General features: G+C 43.0%; 1 protein-coding gene across 1 annotated transcript in view; it reads left to right on the top strand.

Annotated features, from left to right (window-relative positions):
- The window catches only part of sorcs3a (sortilin related VPS10 domain containing receptor 3a), a 257,955-nt gene that overhangs the window by 125,599 nt on the left and 111,028 nt on the right, over positions 1-21,328 (top strand). The window contains exons 3-4 of the mRNA XM_075463343.1: positions 7,985-8,084; positions 15,377-15,535. Coding sequence (XP_075319458.1) covers positions 7,985-8,084; positions 15,377-15,535 — 259 coding nt within the window. The remainder of the gene's footprint in view (positions 1-7,984; positions 8,085-15,376; positions 15,536-21,328) is intronic.

Below are 21,328 nucleotides of genomic sequence, written 5' to 3'. Positions count from 1 at the left end.
GGATGTTTCATGGCTGTAGATCTACTGGGAATCCTGTTCGTAAGAGAGTGCAACATCCCGAGTCAGATCTGCCTCCATCTTGTTCACTGATAGTTCCAGACATATTTCACTTCAGGCTCAAACAGCCATTCATTCCAAAGGAATTACTTTATGTGGAACATCTCTTGACAAACTAAAAATTGAAGCCATGTAGAATACAAGAAATAATTCTTTCCTCATTCTATTTCTTCTGAATATTGTCCTAATTTCTATGTAATTAAATCGTACTGATGTCGAAATAAGATAGATAGATAAGATAGATAGATAAATACTTTATTAATCCCAATTTGGGAAATTGTTTTGTTGCAGCAGCATACAGTAAAGATATAGAATAGAATAAAATAAATATAAAATAAAATAAAATACAATAAATAAATAAAAATAGTGAATAAACATTCGCTATGTACAAATCTACAGTATTTTTTGTTTTTTGTTATTGTTTTTTTTGAAGAGAGTTCAAGCCTATTGAGGTTGAAGTTCTCTTCCAGCCAGAGGGGAGGTGTTGTATATGGTGATGGCTGCTGGTATGAAGGATTTCCTGAAACGGTCCTTGTGACAGCGGAGCTGGATGAGCCTGTTGGAAAAGGAGCTCCGCTGTCCAACCAGCAGCTGGTGGAGAGGATGGGTGGGGTTATCCATGATGGATAACAGTTTGTTCAGTGTCCTCCTCTCCACCACCGATTCAAATGAGTCCAGTTTGCAGCCGATGACAGAACCAGCCTTCTTAATAAGTTTATTAAGCCTGCTGGTGTCACCGGCTCTGATGCTGTTCCCCCAGCAGACCACAGCGAAGAAGAGTGCACTGGCAACAACAGACTGATAGAACATCTCCAACATCTCCAGCACACGTTGAAGGATCTCAGCTTCCTCAGAAAATAGAGTCGGCTCATCCCCTTCTTGTAAACAGCATCGGTGTTGGTCCTCCAGTTCAGTCCGTTGTCCAGGTGCACTCCCAGGTACTTGTAGTCCTCCACCACTGGAGCATCCTCTCCCAAAACGCACAGAGGCTTTGGAGCCGTCCTCCTCCTTCTGAAGTCAATGACCATCTCTCTGGTCTTTGCCACATTCAGAAGCAGATATCGTGTTTCATTAAATTGGATTGAATTGCACTGATCTGTATTAGAATTAAAATAATTACATTGAATTCCATTGGATTTATTTTATTGGATTTGAATATGACTTAATTAGACTATCTACAGATTGAATTAGATAGTAAATGGATTGAATGGATTTGGGTTTGTTTAGATTCTGTATTGAATAATTTAATTTAATTGGTCTGTATTTAATGGATATGAATTAAAGTTATGACTGCATTGAATTGTATTATGGTTTGATTGAATTGGAGCGAATTGGAATGTACTTTTGGGCTAGATTTTGACTTGTCTTCATTCTCTTGAAAGTGCTCTGCGATGGCTCTTGTTGTGAGTTGAAGCTTTGGAGATAAACTAAATTAAATTGACCAGACAGAAGTAGATGCAAACTTGTGCCTTGTTAGACTCGACTCCTGTCTGAAACACATGTCGATGACATGCAGAAGCTCTGATGGACGATGACTGACGTGTCCATGTTAAGCCAACTAAATAGTTTCTTTAACCCTATCCCATGAAGTGACTCTCTGGCATCAGTTACTACTGAAACAAGGAGACTGTGGTCATAGAACTGCAGAAAAGGGAAACTGTTCCCATCTAGCCTTTACCTCATGATAGTCCCTCTGCTCCCGCCTTTAAACACAATACACAAAAGGTGCCTTTATTAAAGATGAAAGATTACACCATTTAAGAATAATCCAGTGCTCTGCATGAAGGTTTGGTTTTTAGCTTCTGCAGTAAATTAGCGGTCCCCAACCCCCGTTTGGTACCGGGCCGCACAGAAAGAATAGATAACTTACATTATTTCCATTTTATTTATTATCCAAGTCTGAAAAATGTTTTATTTTAAAAAATGACCAAATTCTCTTCGTTACATCCGTCTATGACTCACTCTTGACACGTGTCAAGATGCTTGTGTCGGTCACGTGATACATTAACGCTAATATTAAACCCTACAAGCTAGCAAAATTAGTAAAAAAAACGTCTTTGGAAAGTTTCTTTGCAAAGGGGAAAAGGCCCAGTGAGGAGACAGAAGAAGAGCCTATAACCACTGAGAAAAAGAAAACTGCATTTAACAGACAACACCAGGAGACCTACTTAAAATATGGATTTATCGCAACAGGTGATTCCCACGCACCAAGCCCGCTCTGCATAATATGCAGCGACCGGCTGTCCAATGAGGCAATGAAGCCTTCAAAACTAAAAGTTACATAGAAGTACACAGTGGATTCACGTTTATTATTATATTTACAAAATACCACAGTTTTTGTATTGGTCGTATCATTTTACTTTGTTGTATTTACACACACCTTAAAGGCCGGTCCGTGAAAATATTGTCTCTGTCTGTCTGCAGTTTCTGTCTGCAGTCTCTGTCTCTCTCTGTCTGCAGTCTCTGCCTGCAGTCTCTGTCTGCAGTTTATGTCCGTCTGCAGTCTCTGTCTGTCTGTCTACAGTTTCTGTCTGCAGTCTCTGTCTGCCTGCAGTCTCTGTCTCTGTCTGCAGTTTCCGTTTGCAGTCTATGTCTCTTTCTGTCTGCAGTCTCTACCTGCAGTCTCTGTCTGCAGTTTCTGTCCGTCTGCAGTCTCTGTCAGTCTGCAGTCTCTGTCTCTGTCTGTTTGCAGTTTCTGTCTGTCTGCAGTCTCTGTCTGTAGTCTCTGTCTGCAGTCTCACCAGTTTCTGTCTGTCTGCAGTCTCTCTCTCTGTCTGTCTGTAGTCTCTGTCTGTCTACAGTTTCTGTCTGCCTGCAGTCTCTCTCTGTCTACAGTCTCTGTCTGTCTGCAGTTTCTGTCTGTCTGCAGTCACTCTCTGTCTCTCATCTGGTTTTATTTCAGGCATTACTTGGTCTGAAAAGATTTCAAGAGGATACAAAGAAGGAGAAGATATTCTCTGAGCTATCACAGCAGGCTGCCACTAGTGTGGTGCAGGTGTAGGGCATTTAAATGAACAATGTCATTAAATCAAATTGAACTGAAACGTTGACAAACAAAAATTATGTACTTGAACTCATCTTGTCTTGCGTACACCAAAAGCGCTGTGTCTGCAATCATGCCGTCACAATTATAGTAACTATTGTGTTTAATGAGAAAATGTTAACCATTGAACGGACTTTGAGAGGCTGAGTGAAGCCTGATAAATACTCTGCTGTGAGACGGTGTAACTTCAGCGGTCAGAATAAATGCTCCCGCCTTGTTGCCATGTAGACAGTTGGCTGTGATTCAGCCAACACAGAGCTACTGGAGTGTGAGTGCAACAGGCTGAAACAAATCCATTTTCACAAATATAAAGAGTGTATTGATGTCCTGATCCAGAAATACTTCCCCATAAACCCGAAAAACAATAATTAAGATACGTAATTTCGAACATGCATGGGTGTAGACCAAAGAATCATCCCATCATCTCTCAGTTTAGGTCATAAGCCTGGTTTCTTTACAAGTATTTCATTACAACGAGGCACCACAGAACAAAATATGGATAATCCTCTCTGTGTCTGCTTAAGAATACAGCACAGGTCAAATTGAACTTGTCTCTCCCTGAAGACTTAATGTGATTAGAGGGACAAGGTCAGACTAAATTTAGCTGGAAAAAAACATTCTGAGCCTGTTACAAAGACTTTGAGTTGAGCTTCATTTAATCGTTGAGTACTTGATTGTGTCTGGTCAAATGACATCGACTTATATCAAAAAAGCTGGATGCGGGGAGGTCGGTGGCGTAGTGGGTTAAGCAGCCACTCCATGTACAGAGGCTACAGTCCTCGCTGCAGCTGGCCCCGGTTCAAGTCCCGCACTGGACGGCCCTTTGCTGCATGTCTTCCCCCTCTCTCTGCCCCCTGCTTCCTGTCTCTCTCCAACTGCCCTATCCATTAAAGGCATAAAAAGCACAAAAAAATATTTAAAAGAAAAAGCTTGATGCAAACCTGTGAACTTAAGCCAAAATATAAATAATAAACACAACATTTATTGTATGATGTACATCCTTTTTAACAAAGGTGCAGTAATATGTACAGTTGGATAGTTTGATTTATTCATCATAGATTACTGAATGAACTGCTAGTAAGTCATACTTTGTGGATTTTTGGAAGCCATCAGCAGGAGCGTGCACCACCACCCACCTGCTCACGTGCACGCAGGGGATAAACAAATCTTGGGCCAGAGCAATCAAAACATTGTTTCATGCCACTGCAGGGGCCACAAGCTCCCCAGGGTCCCGTTAATTACCCCAAACAATCCCCCTTGTCACTTTGTAAAAGTGGGTGTTACAGCTCTCAGGTTGGCAGGATCCAAATAGAGGCTGAGGCGGAGCAGGTAGGTAAAAAGGAAGTGATTCATTTACAGCTGATGATATGACAGAGCAACTTTGGAGTGAAGGGTCTCCAGCGACAACTCAGGGAGGGGACTGTGGCTCTGTGAGGGGATCGGCAGGTTAATAGGTTGGTTGGATAATGGAGACTGAATCTTGAGACTAGAGGTAAGTGCTGAGCGGTGGCTTGGAAGAGGAGAAACTTTAAATTACTTTCCAGAAGCTGGCTCGTAGTGGGAGCCTTGGCGGTGCAGAACGGCAGTGGAAAACCCTTGGCAGCGTTGTGAAACTGTGGTAAACGTTGGCCGGGTGGCCGGGACGTCCGTGGCCATGTTGTGAGGCTCCTTGCTGCTATGATTATGGAAGACGGTGAATCACAACTCCTCTCTCAAGGATCTTCTGTGAAACAAATAAACAAATAGGACTCTCGAACCGGTTAAGTTCCTACTACCGAGCCAGCATGTCCATGTTGGGCCCATAAGGTCTGAATTCGGGCTGCAGATAAGGGTCCGAAGTGGGTTTGTCCGCAGTTTCCACGGTGGCCCCACCTATGTTTGCCCATATGGGTTTCAAGTCTCTGTGTGGCTTTGGTTGGACTTTGCATTTAGCCAATATGAATGTGAACATTCTTTTACTTTGTGTGATGTGTTTATCTGTACTGCCTTTGGAATAATTTAAGGCTTAGGGTAACCCTAACCCCTAACCCTTCAAGTTGCACTTTGAAACCCATATGGGCAAAAACAAGTGAGGCCACTGTGGAAACTGCGGACAAACCCACTTGGGACCCTTATCTGCAGCCCAAATTTAAACCTTATGGGCCCCACATAGACATGCTGGCTGGGTATGAATGAACAACGATCTGGTGCCGAACCCATGAGACGCTGGAGCTTAAGGAAGGCTTCAGCAGCAGCTTCAGCAGCAGCCACACGTGGAACGCATAAAGGCAATTAGGAGGCAGCAGTCACCGAGCCCCCGGAGCAGAGGAGAGAGAAGAGACACAAACACACTAACAGTGACACTAACAGTGACACTAACAGCGGGTTTTTCCCCCCAATTCATAAGATATTACCACAGCTTTGGTTTATATAGCATAATGGTTGCAGAGCATACACAAATAAAATGCAAAAACACGAACAAAGTGTTAATAAAAGGGACTTCATCTATTACTTTTTATAGAGCAGTGCATGTGTGTCTGGATGAGTTTTAAAAAGGGGATTTAATCCCATTTACCATGATTGGTGTGTGGGTTCACAGTGGAAAGTACAGCAGCTTCACAATCAAGATGGAAAATTGGTAAAATGACTACATTGTAAATGCTCCATTTGATAAATATGATAAATATGCTTGTAAGAATCCCGGCATACCTATGCTTTGTCAAAAGGTGTCCTGCTACACTGAGTTTGATTGTTAATGTCAGATCTCCTAATGTGGATCCAGTTTAACCCTCAGTCCACATCAGGATTACTGACACTGACGCCTCCTCTCTGTGTCAAACATCTCTTCAGATGCGTGAGAGGAGTTATTTCCTAAGTCAGTTGGTTGTCATCCCGTGATTACTAATCGATACACATCTTATCGCAAAGGTTTGGAGACTTGAGAACACGACCTTTAGACGTGTTTTCTCTTCATTACTCTTCATTACATTACATTACATTACGGTCATTTTGCAGACGCTTTTATCCAAAGCGACTTACAATAAGTGTGTTCCACATCGGTAGGCAAAAGAACTTCAGGTCACAAGAAATCGTAAGTGCATTTCCTTCCAAAACCAAACAGCTAAGAGCATAACTAGTACTAGAGTAAGTGCGGTAAGTTAGGTACCTAGACAAATGGGGGGGAAAAGACAATTTAGAAAACAAAGACAATTTAGGAAACAAATAAGTGCGTAAGGAGCTAGGACGAAACAGGTGATGTCCTAAGAGGGCGGATCAGGGTAGTGTTTCCTGGGACCGCTGAGTGACGGGGCAGCCGGCCGCCTGGAGGCCGCAGAGCGAAGTGGTCGGGTGGGAGTGTAGGGCTTGACCATAGCCTGGAGGTATGAAGGAGCTGTTCCTTCCACTGCCCTGTAGGCGAGCACCAGAGTCTTAAACTGGATGCTGCAGCTACAGGGAGCCAGTGTAGAGAGCGGAGCCAGTGAAGGGGAGTCGTGTGGGAGAACTTGGGGAGATTGAACACCAGACGAGCTGTTCATCGTCGAGCTGCTCGTCTGGTCATCACTGTTCTATCCTCAGTGCTAGAACATCTAAAGGGTTGTGAGAAGGAACGGAAACATTACAAAGTGGTAAAATCTTTACTGTCCGAACACTCTTTGGATAATGTTGCAGCCTGAAATGCAAAAATTGCTGCATATTAAAATGAAGTGAAGTTGATGAGGCAAAACAAGAGATATCTTCTATGACATAAGTCAAATTAAATGGATGAATCACTGTTCGTTTGTTCCATCCTGTCCCAACTTTTTATGATTTCATGTTGCATATTATATTCTTAGGATCTACAGATGTGTTTACAGTGAAATATTGAGGGGAATAACTTCCTCTTTAGCCCTGGAGGGGAGGACCACCACTCTATCGATGACGAGAGGATGAAGGTTTTCATGGCAGAGATGATTACCCGTGTCATTCCTAAACTAGGTTATTTATTAAGCCTCCTCCGGTTCCCAAACAGTCCAGCTGGGGCTAAGCGTGCAGCTCACACCCTGTACAAATGTAGATTATGGCACTTGTGTTTTCACCTCTACTGTAATTTGATGTGAAAATGATGCCGTCTCTCTGTGACTCATTGCTGTGCTTTGTAATCACAGCAGCGACTGTTTCTCTCTGAGGCGTTCTTGAATGAATCTGAATGAGCAACAACTCATTACAGCTTCACCGAAGCCCGTTCCCCATCCTCTTTCAAGGATCCCAAACAGCGGGGTTTAACTAAAAAAGCTTTCCACATGACGGCGTGAGGTAGACTCCAATCCAAATGGGACTTTTGCCACCGGTGTGGGTACTTCTGTCCCTGCTGAGAGAAATCACGGGCACAGCTCCCACTGAACAGAAAAATCCTGCTTCGGCCGGCAGATGTTGTAATGTGCTACTTGAAGGCAGATTTGATAGTTACTGGTAATGATGGATTCATGTGGAGTTTCCAGGGACAAGGCTCGCAAACAGGCTCATTCCCGCTGTTAAATTATTAAAGCCTGAGGGTTTTGGAACATCCACATGTTTTTGCACTCGTCATATTTTATTTGATAGCGTTCATCGGGAGAGAATTAACTATTTATAGCATCAGGTCCCCAGATATTTTTGAATGGCTCATTTTTGTTGGCCCCCATAGATGCTTTGTTAACCCCCTCTGACAGAGTGGCTGTATGTACAGGATACAGAACCATAGCTGCCTTTATCCTGCTCGTTGTGTTCCTGTGTGTGATAAAGGATTCTTTTTCATCACCACAAAACAGTTGTTTCTTGATAGGACTCGTGCAGTACCACAGTAACCCTCGGTCTGTTTGTTTGCCCATTAGAATTTTGGTGTTTTTCCTTCCTCTCACTGCTTGTTTTCATGTTTTTTCCATTCAGATCCACCGACTACGGCTCCACGTACGAGAGGATGAATGATAAAGTCGGATCCAAGACTGTCCTCAGTTACTTATATGTTTGTCCATCCAACAAGAGGAAGGTGAGATTTTGCTTGTGTTTGGATGCTCCACAGCAGACTGTTTGTGTCTTTATTGCATTTACCTAAACAAATTTGTCTTAATTCCATCACTGGGGTGGAATGATGTCATAGGCTGGACGGACGGACAGCCTGCCGCTCTGAGCATCTCTTTTTCCAAGAGAAACTGCTTCAGTAATTGCTCAATTACACAATCATCCCCCATTATAGTTGTTTTTCTTTTAGAACAGGACGAAATCCATCCAAGATGCATTTGATGACACAGACATTTAGGCCTCCTCCCGATTCCTCCCCCTTACCCTCCCATTTACCCTCCCTTTTACCCTCCCATTTGCCCCCACTACTTTTTGCCCCCACCCCCATCGCACTATTCCAGATGGACTTCACTTTTTTTTTTAAGTGTCTTTTGATTTGACGCATCTGCTTGAATATTAACACAGATAATAAAAAAGGTGTTTCTGAAGATAACCGTGTCATCTTCACCGTGTAATCCAGAAGAATTTCTTCTATCCATATTATTTGTCTCCGACTCTGTGGACATCTGACTGAATTACTATTAATCTCTCAGTAAAACACAGCGTGTGAGCAGTAATACTTGGAAACTTTGCAGAAGTGAGCTTGGAAATCCAATTGCATATTTCTGGCACTCAGCTAAAGTTGAATTTTAACAATTTAAGGCAACAAAAAGGAAAAAAACAAGGAAAACACGAGCACCGCCATCTGCCAACCATCTGCCAGTGTCTTCAAACTGCCTCAGAGTTCTGTCAATCACATCTCATTTCATTCTCATCTGACACTCTGAGAATTTAGTACATTCATTTGATCGCAGTTTTCATCTCATTTTTCACCATCTGCTGCAGTTTTTGGTTCATTTAATGAGAAATGCAAAGAATCTTTATAAACTATTATTGGAAGTTTCAGACTATTACAGGAGAGGAGAATCTTGGATCTCATACTCAGTGTGAGCCACTGCCATTTCATAGCTGGTATTTAAAATCACTACCTCTGTTTATCACACAGGCTGTCCAGTTCTCACTTCTGTTGAGCCTCACTGTTAAAGTCAAACTTTGACAGACAGATAGAAACTTAACAAAAGGTCAGAGAGATACAAGAAGCTTGTCTCCACATGTGGACTGAACTGCCCTGAAGGGAAATCATATTTTGAACAAAGTTGCAAATACACGACTGTGAAAAAGTCCTGATCCAGTCCTCATTTCGTTCTATTCACTTCCATGCAGCCAGACTTTGTAATATTTTTCAGCAATAGTTCTCCAGCTTTCTGAAGTTTTTCTTTAGACATTTTCTGCTTTTTCACTCATTTTCAGTCCTTGTACTCGACCATTTTCATGAGTTTATGTGTTTTTTCTTTGTTAAGCCACTTAACTCTGACCTATGAACCATTGAGGCAGAAAAAAGGCTCCTAACTCAGGGGATGAACCAGTGTTGTGTCCACACATGACAGACAACTTAGCAAAGAAGCCATTTTAAATTGGATCTTTAGGCACTTTGTTCCCAGCAGCCTGTCACAAAGACACATCATTTGCTCCCATTTCTTTAGTTGCATCTATGAAAAACAGCAAAGATAACACAGTTTGACAGACAGAAAACAGGATTTCTGCAGCAACAAGGTGATTCCCAAAGAGCTGTTAGCTGAAAACTTGGCATATCTCAGCATGGTGTGTTGTGTGTCCTTAAAACATTTGAGGAAACTGGACAAGTGGAGGACAAAAGAAGAAGTGTCAGGCCTAAAGAACTATCTACAGCAGATGAACAGGATCTGAAAGTGATGTCCTTAAGAAAGAGGAAAAAATCCAGCAAAGACCTGACACAGGAGCTGAGAGATGCATCTGGACCTTCAGCTGATCCATCTGCTGTTGGCCCAAGCCTCATCAGAAATGGGCTCCATGGAAGGGTGGCTGTAAAGAAGCCGTTCTTAAGGAAGGGAAACAGGGAGAAAAGGCTGAGCTGTGCCAAATGACACAAGAAGTGGACTGAAAATCAGTGGCAGCAGGTCTGATGGAGGGATGAATCCTCCCCAGAGCCCGAACCTCAACATTACTGAAGCAGTGTGGGATCATCTTGGCAGAGAACGGAACAAAAGGCAGCCGACATCCAAAGAAGAGCTTTGGGATGTCCTTCAAGAAGCCTGGAGAACTATTCCTGAAGACTCCTTAAAGAAAGGACAGAAAGCTCGTCTGAGAGGGTTCAGGCTGTGTTGGAGGATAAAGGAGCTCAGACCGGATATTCACTTTAAAGCTGCTTAGAACTGAACAAACTCTGTTTCTGCCTTATAAACTGTATTTACATTCATCTTTACATGTTATCGTGAATTGTTGCACATATTTCCTTTTATACTGGAATTATATGAATAAACGAGAGGTGGGTGAAGAGTTTGGCACAGTCGTGCACAGATAAAGAAATGAATAGACTCAGCTGTCATGTTCCTGCTAATTACAGCAGATCACATTCATGGGGAGTAGATGAAGTTTGCAAAGCATTAAACTGATCCGTTCCTCTGGCATGCAGGAACACATTGACATTATAATTTCACATGGATCTCAATGTAACAATTAGAGGAAATTAGCTGCAAAAAGTCGCTCAGTTAATATCTTCCTCGTCTTCTTGCAAAGACGAGACGAGTACGTCTGAGTCAGTTAGCGTGGGATCTCATGAAGTAATCCATCAGACATTACAAAAACTGACAGATCACATCAGCATCTGTGTTCTTCAGTGTGTAATTCATATATTATAATACATGTAGATTAAGTAGATTAAGTCATGGAGAACTATTCTGAGCCAATGGCAGCTAAGGAAGCAGATGATATGATCAGCAGCTGAAGCTGCAGAGATATCAGTCCTCTGAGCACACATGGTACAGTTTAAGAGGTTTTCCTTTTTCCTTTGGTAATTAACTTCTGTTAACAGGGTTCTTTCATCTAAGTTAACATCATATTTGTTATTAAATGACACGTTGGAGTATGACGACTGTTTTTCTTGCTGCTATGACGATACGTTTTATCATGTGGCAGATAAATCGATAGCCGTGTGACCACTGAATTAATGACAAGAATGTGCTATTTGACTTTACAATTAATTAATTTCAGCATGAACTGAGCAACCGCTCACAATTTTTGTTCAACCTCTAGTTGAATCATGATAATGAAATAAATTTAGAACAAACTCTGCAGAAAGGAAGAAACAATTTAATGTGTCCATGTAGAGGTTTCTCTGTGTCAAGGTAAAACTTAAATTAAACAGTCATTTAGCAATAATTACACCCATTCGAACTTCTTTTACATCTTCATTTGTCACTTTAACAGCTAAACGCTCCAATTTGTTCACCAGCTAACATCTGTGCCTGTCTGTCTCTATTCTGGGCCAATCAAAATCAGACCTGAGATGTGTGCAAACATGCTCGTGCACATGCGCCAGAGCTCCTGAATGACTTTAACCTGAAATAAGGCAGAAGAAGATGATGATAAACAACAGAGACTAAGAAGTGGGAGACAGCCGATCCTCAAACAGAGAAAAGAGAGCTCAGAGCACGCAGATCTCCTGATATGGTGATAATTTGTCACCAGCTAAATTTTTTTTACCTGTGAGGTAGAAGGTCAACCAGGAGAAGCCTGGTACTAATAAGCTACTACTCATTATATGAGAGACAGAGTTGGGTCGATAAATCCATCCCTCCCCTGTGATTGTATGCTGGACAGACTCGTTGTAACCAGAGCTGGACTTAACTGAGCATGTAAACGCATCATCACATCGTCGTTGAGACGCAGTCATAAACTGTTCACGAGAGCTGGTTCAACTGCCAAAATGTGACTTCAATAAGACTCAAAAGTCTTAAATAGTCCAGCTGCTTTTTATTTTTCACACAGACTTGTTTTTCTCTGGAACAATTTCCTCACACGTTCAGAAATCCATGAAACGTTTAAAGCAAAGAACGTTAACACTGATATGAAGTCTAAGAAACAAAGCAAGACTCCGAGACCGAGATGCGCTCAGCATCGTGGAAGTCCTCCAGTTCATCAGCTTCCCTCCTCCAAGGCCGAGCCAAGGTGCTGACCTTGGATATGTTTGCATGGCGAGGGAGTTAATAGGATCCCGGGAATGTTAAGCATAACCGCATCAGGGCGAGGGATAGATCACAGCCGGCACTGATTGCTCCTCATGACTCACTCCTGTGTTTTTATGCAGAGAAGATTTAATTCCATGTCAAGGGCGCGGCAGGAGAGCTGCCCCCAGGTTTCCTCTGTCGCTGGTCTGACACCTACATGAGATTAGATAAACTTTATTAACACCTCAAGATGCACGGGAAGATAATGGAACTCATAAAACCCTGTCATTTCCACCTTGTGTTCCCGAGAGCTTTCTTTCTGGGAGTCTGTTTCTGTGTTTGTGAGTCATGCCAGAAGAACTCGCAGCAGTCTGTCGTCGGCTGACCTCTGGCTCTGCCCAGCGACCCCGTTGCACTTCATCTCAGACCTAATTATTTCGATTTCCCATCCGGTAGATGGATGAAAGTTTGCCTTAATGCTGACTCCCTCCTTGCATTTCAGTGGCCTTATTCGTGTTCTTTAAGAAGAGCAATCTATGTGCACGATCATCCTCTGAAAGATAAAATCCTCTCCTGCTCTTTGAGATGTTCCATCCCCCCGACGACAGAAGAACCCCGATATGTCGCTGTTCTGATTCTGGGAGCAGATGTAGATTTTTTCCTTGCACTCTTCAAGAAATAAGTGGGAGCGGTGACCTTTTATAACGCCACATTATAGATCTGAAGGATAGAAGTGACATTTAGCATAAAGCCTCTGAAAATGACGCCTCCGAAACATCCTCCAGCGTATTTGACATCTTGTTCTGTGCTCCTTGTGCTCTCAGTCTCTGATTGAATGGGTGCAAGACAAGGTAAATCTAAAAATAAGGTAAAGACATGTGGAGGGAAGATGACAGTTAAACATGATAGCTGAATGTGGGTGATTAAACCCTGATCTGCGTTTAATGAGCACAATGCAGCTGACAACTTATAACTAAGCTCAATTGATCTGGAGTGATTCATTTGCTGCTTTTGGTGCCTCTCTCCAACTGTCTCTGATCCATGCCTCCACTTACCTCCCGATCTGACAACAATCCACTTCTATCTCTGTGCTGCAGCTTATGCACGGCTCAACATCAGGCTGATAAAACACAAAGGTTATCCCTCCAACCTTTATTGATTTGGTATCGTTCCCCTCCTCACTCCACTTCTTGCTCGTAAAGGCTGGGTGGAGATGCTGTGAGGGAAATTGTAATCAGACCTCGATAATGTTATTGGTCACTGTGATTCTTTTAAAATGAGTAATCATTGTTATGTCTGACGGGGGAGATATCGGCTCCTGCATGGGAGCGGGCTTCTAATCGTAGAGGCGACAGACGTTTCCCAACCTTAATGTGAAAACTGGAGAAATAATGTAGATGCTTTCTCACTTACATGGTCGTAAATGAGTGATGCAAACGTGACAAGACTGTTGTGGTGCCGTTCCTGTTGATGAAAGAGCACATTTTGAGCCTGTAGATAAAAATCTAGCTGGAGTCGAAGGCTATACTTAAGAAAAGGAACATCCCGTTCATCACTCAGCTCATGGTTTCAGTAGAGAGCAATGGTAAATTTTAATATGTGTGCTGTGTGTTCACACACTAAAAGGCATTTTTCTATCTAACATATAGTCCTGTCAGCCAGGCTTCAACTGTGAAGCAGCCTGTGCCCCTCACAGAAACATTATGAAACGAGATTACTGCCTAAAAACTCAGGATTACATCTGAGAGGCCCCAAAGACACTGGCAGATATCAGGAGCGTTACACAGCGACAGGTAATGAATGGGAAGATCGGCGAGCCCAGGCCAATGAGAAAGCTGCACTGAGAAAGCGCTGCCTGTTTATTGGTGCTTAATGAAAAACAATTTATCTAAATCACCACATGGGAGTGTTCTTGGTTAAAGCTCTGGAAGGAGGGTGTGCGTTTCTGTCAGTGACAAATGTCCTGCTGTTTTTCCAATTCAGATGGAATTGACGAGAGAAAACAGCCATTTGGCTGTGAGCGCTGCCGCTAACCACCATGCCAGCACACAGTCCCAGAAAAGCTATAGCTGCTGCAGTTTCATCCTGAGAGAAAGACGTGTGCTGTTGTATCAGTCCATGTTAAAAAGGGCTGAAACAACAAACCCATAAAGATTGTCATCGAGCTCTGCCTCTTCCAGCAGCAGAATTTAGGAGCATTAAGGCTCTGGTGTGTTATTTTAATTTTGTTTGCTCCAATAAAGCGCGACACTGGGCCACAACCAGGTTAGGTTGGTCTTATTGATCCGCCTCCTGATCCTCACGTGCAATAAAAATGGCTGCAGCAGGTCCTCAGAAGTAAATATGAATTCTGATTCAAAGATAGGGAATAATCTGCCTGAATGTGGAGCAGGTAAATAAATACTTTGATTCGGAGTCACTTTTAGAGTGAAAAAAATCTCTCCTGTGACTCCACACTTGAAACACGTGAAATGTATTGATAATGAACTGAAACAATAGAGCAGCCTTCAAAAGAGCACCATTTCCTATAATATATTACACCTACTTTAAACAGCTTTTTCCTTTTCAAGGCGAAATTACTGTGACCATTTTATCTTCTGCCACAAAGACTCCAAATGTCTGAAAGATATATGCATCGTGGAATTCCTGTTCTTATTGAATTCTGTAATAACTGTGACGGCTCCGGCAGAAAGAGTCCAAGCATGAAATTACAGCTCCTGTTAAATCTGAAATTAGAATTGTATTGGAAGAGGAAATGCTAAGAAGTGATAAAGACAAAACCATACTGTAGATGCAGTTTCAGTTTCATTTGCACAGCTCTTTTAATTGCAGCTTCATTGCATATTAGGATGTGTTGTGACGTTTTTTTTGTGCTTTGTGCCGTCTCCTCAGTCTGTTTTCGGTTCTTCAGCCTCATACTGCTCTGAGCACCCTTATGTCTTGTGTTCGGACGGGGAAGATGAAAACAGTCTTCACCTCAGAGTGCACAGATGGAGCCACAGAGCCACGGCGAAGCTATTTGCAGAGTGTAAACCTGACATGTACCAAATTGCAGACTCTTTTGTGCTGACGCTACTCCTGCCTCTAACATCTCTCTTCTGTCTCCTCATCTCTTCACCTCTTTGCTCAAAACTCACCCCTCAAATCTTTTCTTCTCCCATCTTCAAAAACTCATCCCTGCGCTGCACCCCCCCTCACGTCTTCCCACTCTCCTCTTCCTCCCCCCTGCTCTCAGATTATGGTGTTGACTGACCCTGAGTTTGAAAGCAGTGTGCTCATCAGCACTGATGAAGGAGCCAGTTTCCAGAAGTATCGCCTCTCTTTCTACGTCTTGAGCCTTTTATTCCACCCCACAGAAGAAGACTGGGCCTTGGCTTACAGTCACGACCAGAAGGTGAGATTGTGCTTCACGTTGTCTATTCTCAGCTGCTGTATGTGGTTTACTTCAGCCAAGCTTTGTGTGGTTCACAGAACACGTTTCTTAAGGTCAGCCAAGACATTTGTTCACAAGGTGAATATTACTCCGGCTCAATAAAGTAAATCTAACACTGGAAATTCTGTGATTTAACACATGAAATCGTGCTGTAACCATGATTTATATATATATCACACGGCTGGCACCGAGCTGTAGTGTTATGATCTAAATAACTTCCTTTAGATTTCTTTTGGGCTTTTATGCCTTTAATGGACAGGACAGTTCAAGAGAGACAGGAAGCAGGGGGCAGAGAGAGGGGGAAAGACATCCAGCAAAGGGCCATCCGATGCGGGACTCGAACCGCAGCGAAGACTTTGGCCTCTGTACATGGGGTGCCTGCTTAACCCACTATGCCACCGACCACCCCTCCTTTAGATTTCTAAGGTTAAAACATATCAACCAGTTAAAAAGTTGAGATTTAGTTGCATTTCAGAAAACCTCCCAGGTTTTCTGGCACTGAGCTTTGTAAAAAAGACGAGGTGAGAATTATTAAATATTAACCAAAAGCACCCCAGAGAGGCTGAAAAACACTTTGTGTGTAAGCACATGAACATTTTATTATTAAGGATTCTCAGTGAAAAAACAGGCAATGTCTGGATTTCAGGGAATCAGAATTAGCAGAATCCAGAGAAATGCATCAGGATGAGGGTGAAAACAGGCACTCGATGTGGGACTCAAGTGGGAAAGAAGAAAAAAACATAAAAGATCCTGAAATGGTGCCGCCTGAACTCATCTAAGATGTACTGAGGTGACATCAGAGGGACTTCATCAGTAACTTAAAGCAGGATTAATGAAAGCTGTGAGCGCCTCCAAATTGACCTTCAGCCACCGGTCTACATCATGGTGTCACCTTCAGCAATATTTGTTCCACAGTATGAAGCTCTGCGCAGCATCTTCACACAGAGCTCTGAGATTGTACCCAGCAAATATCTGCCATTAAGGTCAGTGACACTGATCTGAGAGCCAAAGCGATCGCCCTGCGGGGGGTCCCGGTGCAGGAGGGGGATGATTGGTGCACAGAGGTGGCTACATCAATCCTGTCAGCAGCTAAACTCTGAGAAGGTTGACGCTGTATGAGTCAGAGTCAACTTTTCTGAGCAGTTTTATTTCTTTAAGCCAAACTTAATAAATCAGATGATGACGAAAGTATTCAAATCTAAGAACCAACTGTAATATAACTGAGTGCAGCCGTCAGCAGTAAAATTTCAAGACTCTTTTGAACCACCTTTATTTCTAATGAGACTGTGTCCTCCATCGATGTTTTTTGCGGCTCTTTCCTTTGAGCTCAGGTGGTGCAGCCTCCATGTGACATCTCAGGGCATACATGACAGTGTGTGACCTTGACTAAAGGTACGAGACTGTCATGACCGCTGGTGCTGATGGTGAAAAGAATCCCCCAGTGCCAAGCTTCCTGCAGCCCCATCAGCAAACCCCCACCTTTGAGTTCTGTGTCGCCGCTGTGGTTGTCCTGGTCAGGTCAAACCAAAGTTTTCTCCTCATGCTCTTTTGAAAGGTTTTATGCATGGAAGTCATCTGTTAAAACCAGGGCTTGAAAACTAAATTATGTTTCTATCGTTCCGTTCCGAACGGTTCAGGCATGTTTAACGTTTTCGTTCTAGCTTTCCGCCACCAACATATCGTTCCTGAACCGGTTCGGAACGTAAAATATCGTTCGTTCTTATCGTTCCGGCAGTGTTTGGCGGGCCTATCAAGTCTACGTGTGTGGACTTTACCTTAGAATAGACGTACTCATTAGTATTTGCCCTTGATTTACACCGTAGCTCTATGCCCAAAAATAATAAATCACCGGCAGCATCCAAAAACATTCAGATGGGCTATCCATCCCACATAGCTTACTGTAGCCTATAGGCCTATTCTATGATAAATAATTTCTTATCAAAAACATTTCTGGATAAGTGGGGGAGAGCCGGGACGAATGAAACACGTGCGCCAATGCGCGAGATCCAAATTTCTGTTTAGCTTTTTTTTCTGCCATTCTGAAGACTATATTTCATCTAATTCACTTATTCTATTATTATTACTTTAGGCTACTTACTTGAGCCCTGTTGCAGAATTTATAGTGGATCCTCCTGTTTTATTTTGACCCAGCATTAAGGCGTGGTTGACGATTGAAACAAGTGTTTCATTCGTCCCGACAGTGTCCTCCTACTGACACTTAAATCCTTTTTGTCAGTGAACCTGACAACGTTAACATTTCATACTTTTGGATTTATTAAAGTAACGATTCATCTGCTGCATGGTCACAACATCCTACTGCATAGTACAACGAAAACAACTTTTGATCACAAAAAAACTACGACGGGTAAGATTTTACTTATCAGTGTCAAAAACAGGCTGGTGGAGCAAACGCTGGAACTAGGTGACGTCACGGTGATTCGTGACAGCTGCCTGCATTGAGCCTAGCGGGCAGCGAAGTGAACGCACAACCGGAAGTAATCTTTTTTTCCCCTGACAAAGGCTACGCTTTTTGTGGATTTCAGAATAACGTTTCTGTTCCGGAACAGTTGAAGACCATTTCGTTTTCGTTTCCGTTTCCGTTCCTCGTAAAATTCCGTTCGTTTTCGTTTTTTGTTTTCGTTCCTTGAACCGGTTCGGAGCCCTGGTTAAAACTCACAAAATGAGATGTCCGTCTCACCGCCCGAGTGAAATCACAGCATCAAATGCAATCCTGGTGCCGAGTCAGAAGCACTATTTCTTTTTTTCTTTTTTCATGCAGTGATGGGTAAAATATTGAATCCGTCAGTTTTGGCGAATGGCTACTGTTCCTTCTGTCCTGCTTCCACGGCTCCTTCCATTACAGTCCAACCACTTCCAGCAGTGAGTTTAATCTCCATGTTCAGCAGCTCATACTGTTACACCTTCCCACATCTAACAACTGGCTTTCTTACCCGTTTGAGCATCTGCACTTAAGGTAGGCACAACGTAGCTCAGTTGAATTTTGATTTATAAAGATGCGGTTCATTAAATAATCAGAGCCCTCTCTGATCACTTTACACAGCAAAGCTAAGAATTTCTGACATTTTGGAGAGAGCCCAACTATTCCTTTTGAGATGCAAAAATGGAAAAGTTTCCTCATGCAAAGCCAGTTGCTGCAGGTCAGAAACATGCAGCTCTGGAACCACACATCACTTCAGGAGCTGCACTGCATTATGGTTCCAAGGTGTTGGATCTGGCCAGGAACCCCCACACCGGGCCTACAAGCCAATGCATACCGTGATGTCAAGTCAGAGCTCTCAGAGCCGCTCATCGGACCCAGGTGCATTGGTTTAGCGGTGATGTGGGTGTGCAGGGTTGTCTGGGGGGTACAGAGACGCAGAGGGTTGGGTTCACTCTGCAACTGTTGCATTCCATCCATCCTTCTCTCTGCCGGGTGGTCCGGGGGGACCCCAAGGTGTTCCCAGGTTAGCCGAGAGACAAAAGCCGCATTCGGACAGAGCAGTTCTAAGAACGGTCCTCCTCGAATTTCCTTCTAATAACTGCCCTTCTACAGGGGAACTGTTTCAGTTTGCATTCCCACATGAGTCGGGACTGATGCGACGCAGCCGTCTGAGACAGCGACGTGTTACTTTAGCGCCACATTCAACAACAAAAAAAAGAACAAAATAAAACCCGCGAAAAGTAAGGAGAGAAGAAAAAAACACCACAAAGAAGCTAATATGGAGAGCGGGGAGGCCACCGTGTTCATGGTCTGCATGATGGTGATATTAATCATGGACGATCACATCAGGAGTCTAACATCAAGGCTGGAAGAGCTCACAGAGAGAGTCAGGAGACGAAGGATCGAGCGCAGGCCATACTTCTTCGTTTCATGAAGGAAGGAGAGCAGAGCGCCGCAGACAAAGGAGACGACGTGTAAGTTTAACTTATTAAACACGCGCCGGTTCTGTCTGTGTGGTATGAGTAAACATTTCAGCCGTGACAACATGACAAGGGGCGTAGCTACCGACCACCAAACACCTCCGTCAGATGTGTTCCTATAGAACCCAGAAAAGACCTAGCTGAGGAGAAGGAGCTGAAAGGGTTATAGGAACTGAGGGCCATGGTCCCGAGTTCCTGTATGTCCGAATGCGGGAAAAAACGGCCCCGTTCCTGAAAAGATTTTAGGAACTGCCAAAGGTTCCTACAGTGCGAATGCGCCTACAGTCTCTCCAGCGTGTCCTGGGTCTCATCCAGTCATAGATAAAAGTGATGACATGACTGAATAAATCCACTTTGTGAGAGTCCAGCAAGCTAATTTTGCTGCATATCTGAAGTCAAACTGAATTGTTTTTATTGAACGCTTATTTCACATTCAGCACTTTCACAATGACTCTGTGAAAGAGCTCTCAAAAACTGTGAAGATTGCAGTTAGTTGACCTTTATCTCAGTTATCTCAGTGTTACAAATTAGTGTTTGTTGCGTCAGCCGTACACAGAACCAAACAAATGGGCTCTCTCAGATCAAAGTGCTCTGCAGGGATATTATGAAACCATAGTGGGGTTTCCTTCTAAATATAATGTAAATTTTGTATTATTAATGTACTATTTATAGAAAAATCTGTAAAAATAACGTGTTTGTGCATTTCTACCCACTATTATGTGAATTCCAAGTGTTGTTTTTTTTTAATAGAGGCAGCAGACAATGCCAGTTCCAACAGGGAGCAACACAATGACCTGAAACACAGAAAAACAAATGAACATGATGGAAATCCTGATGGCGGAGAGCACAGCCGAGAAGTGACAGCCCTTCATGCAGGCATAAGTCACTTATCCGCTGAACTTTGGTTGAACTGTAGTCAGATGAACCCTCTACTAATTTATAAAGATTTCAGTGTCTTGCCTTGAAGTTTTCTGTCTCACTTTCTGGTTTTCCATCCAGCTGATTTGCACATATAAACAGCTGCATGCAAACCCAGAAATGTTGGAATAAAAACTTCAAGGTAACTTGTGCGATTCTGTGAAAAGACGCATTTCAAACGATTCTTTGCACATTAAGCCTTCGAGGAGAAGCCTAATGAGAGAGAATATATGTCCTGATCCGGTAAATAGCCCGGAGAAATACCTGTTTGCTTGCTTTCCGAGCGGTGGTCACAGGTAGATGTGTGTTTTTGTTGCACCAAGGCTGTACTCTGCTCTGACATCACCCTAACACAGGGATGCTACGTCAGCCTAGAACTATTTAATGTTCCTACTAACATATACCCCACATATACTTCTAAATACTGTTCTGCCATGTTCACCTCATCCGTCAAAGAAATCCCTGTGAGGCCAAGTTAATGATGAAGTTGAAAGAAAGAAGCCTTCAGCCAAAGCTCTGGGCAAAACATGAACTTATTCTGATGAACTGCACATAGTAAAACATCCTCACCAGTCTCCAATGTTATATAACTGCAAAACAGGCGGTCTTAATGTTAATTAAAACAGCCCGTAGCTGGTTACATTATGTTTAAGAATTACTGCTTATACAAAATACGGTGGGTGCTCCCTCCTCGCCCGTGAAACACACTCATAAGATCAATAGTAGTAACCGCTATTGATCTCAGTGATTAAATACATGGCAGCAGTAGAGGCAGGAAATACATCAAGCAGCAGAGTAGAAAGTTCAGGAAGGCTTTGCTGGCTGAGACTTGGAAGTAGCAACTCAACCTTAATGAGGTGGGGGGGTGATAACAGGTATTATGACGCTATGGCATCATGATAGCCCAACCTCGCA

Source organism: Odontesthes bonariensis, chromosome 4, assembly GCF_027942865.1.
Source record: "Odontesthes bonariensis isolate fOdoBon6 chromosome 4, fOdoBon6.hap1, whole genome shotgun sequence".
NCBI classification, from domain to species: Eukaryota; Metazoa; Chordata; class Actinopteri; order Atheriniformes; family Atherinopsidae; genus Odontesthes; species Odontesthes bonariensis.
The sequence above is the reverse complement of the archived record's forward strand: the minus strand, read 5'-3'. Positions and strand labels throughout refer to the sequence as shown.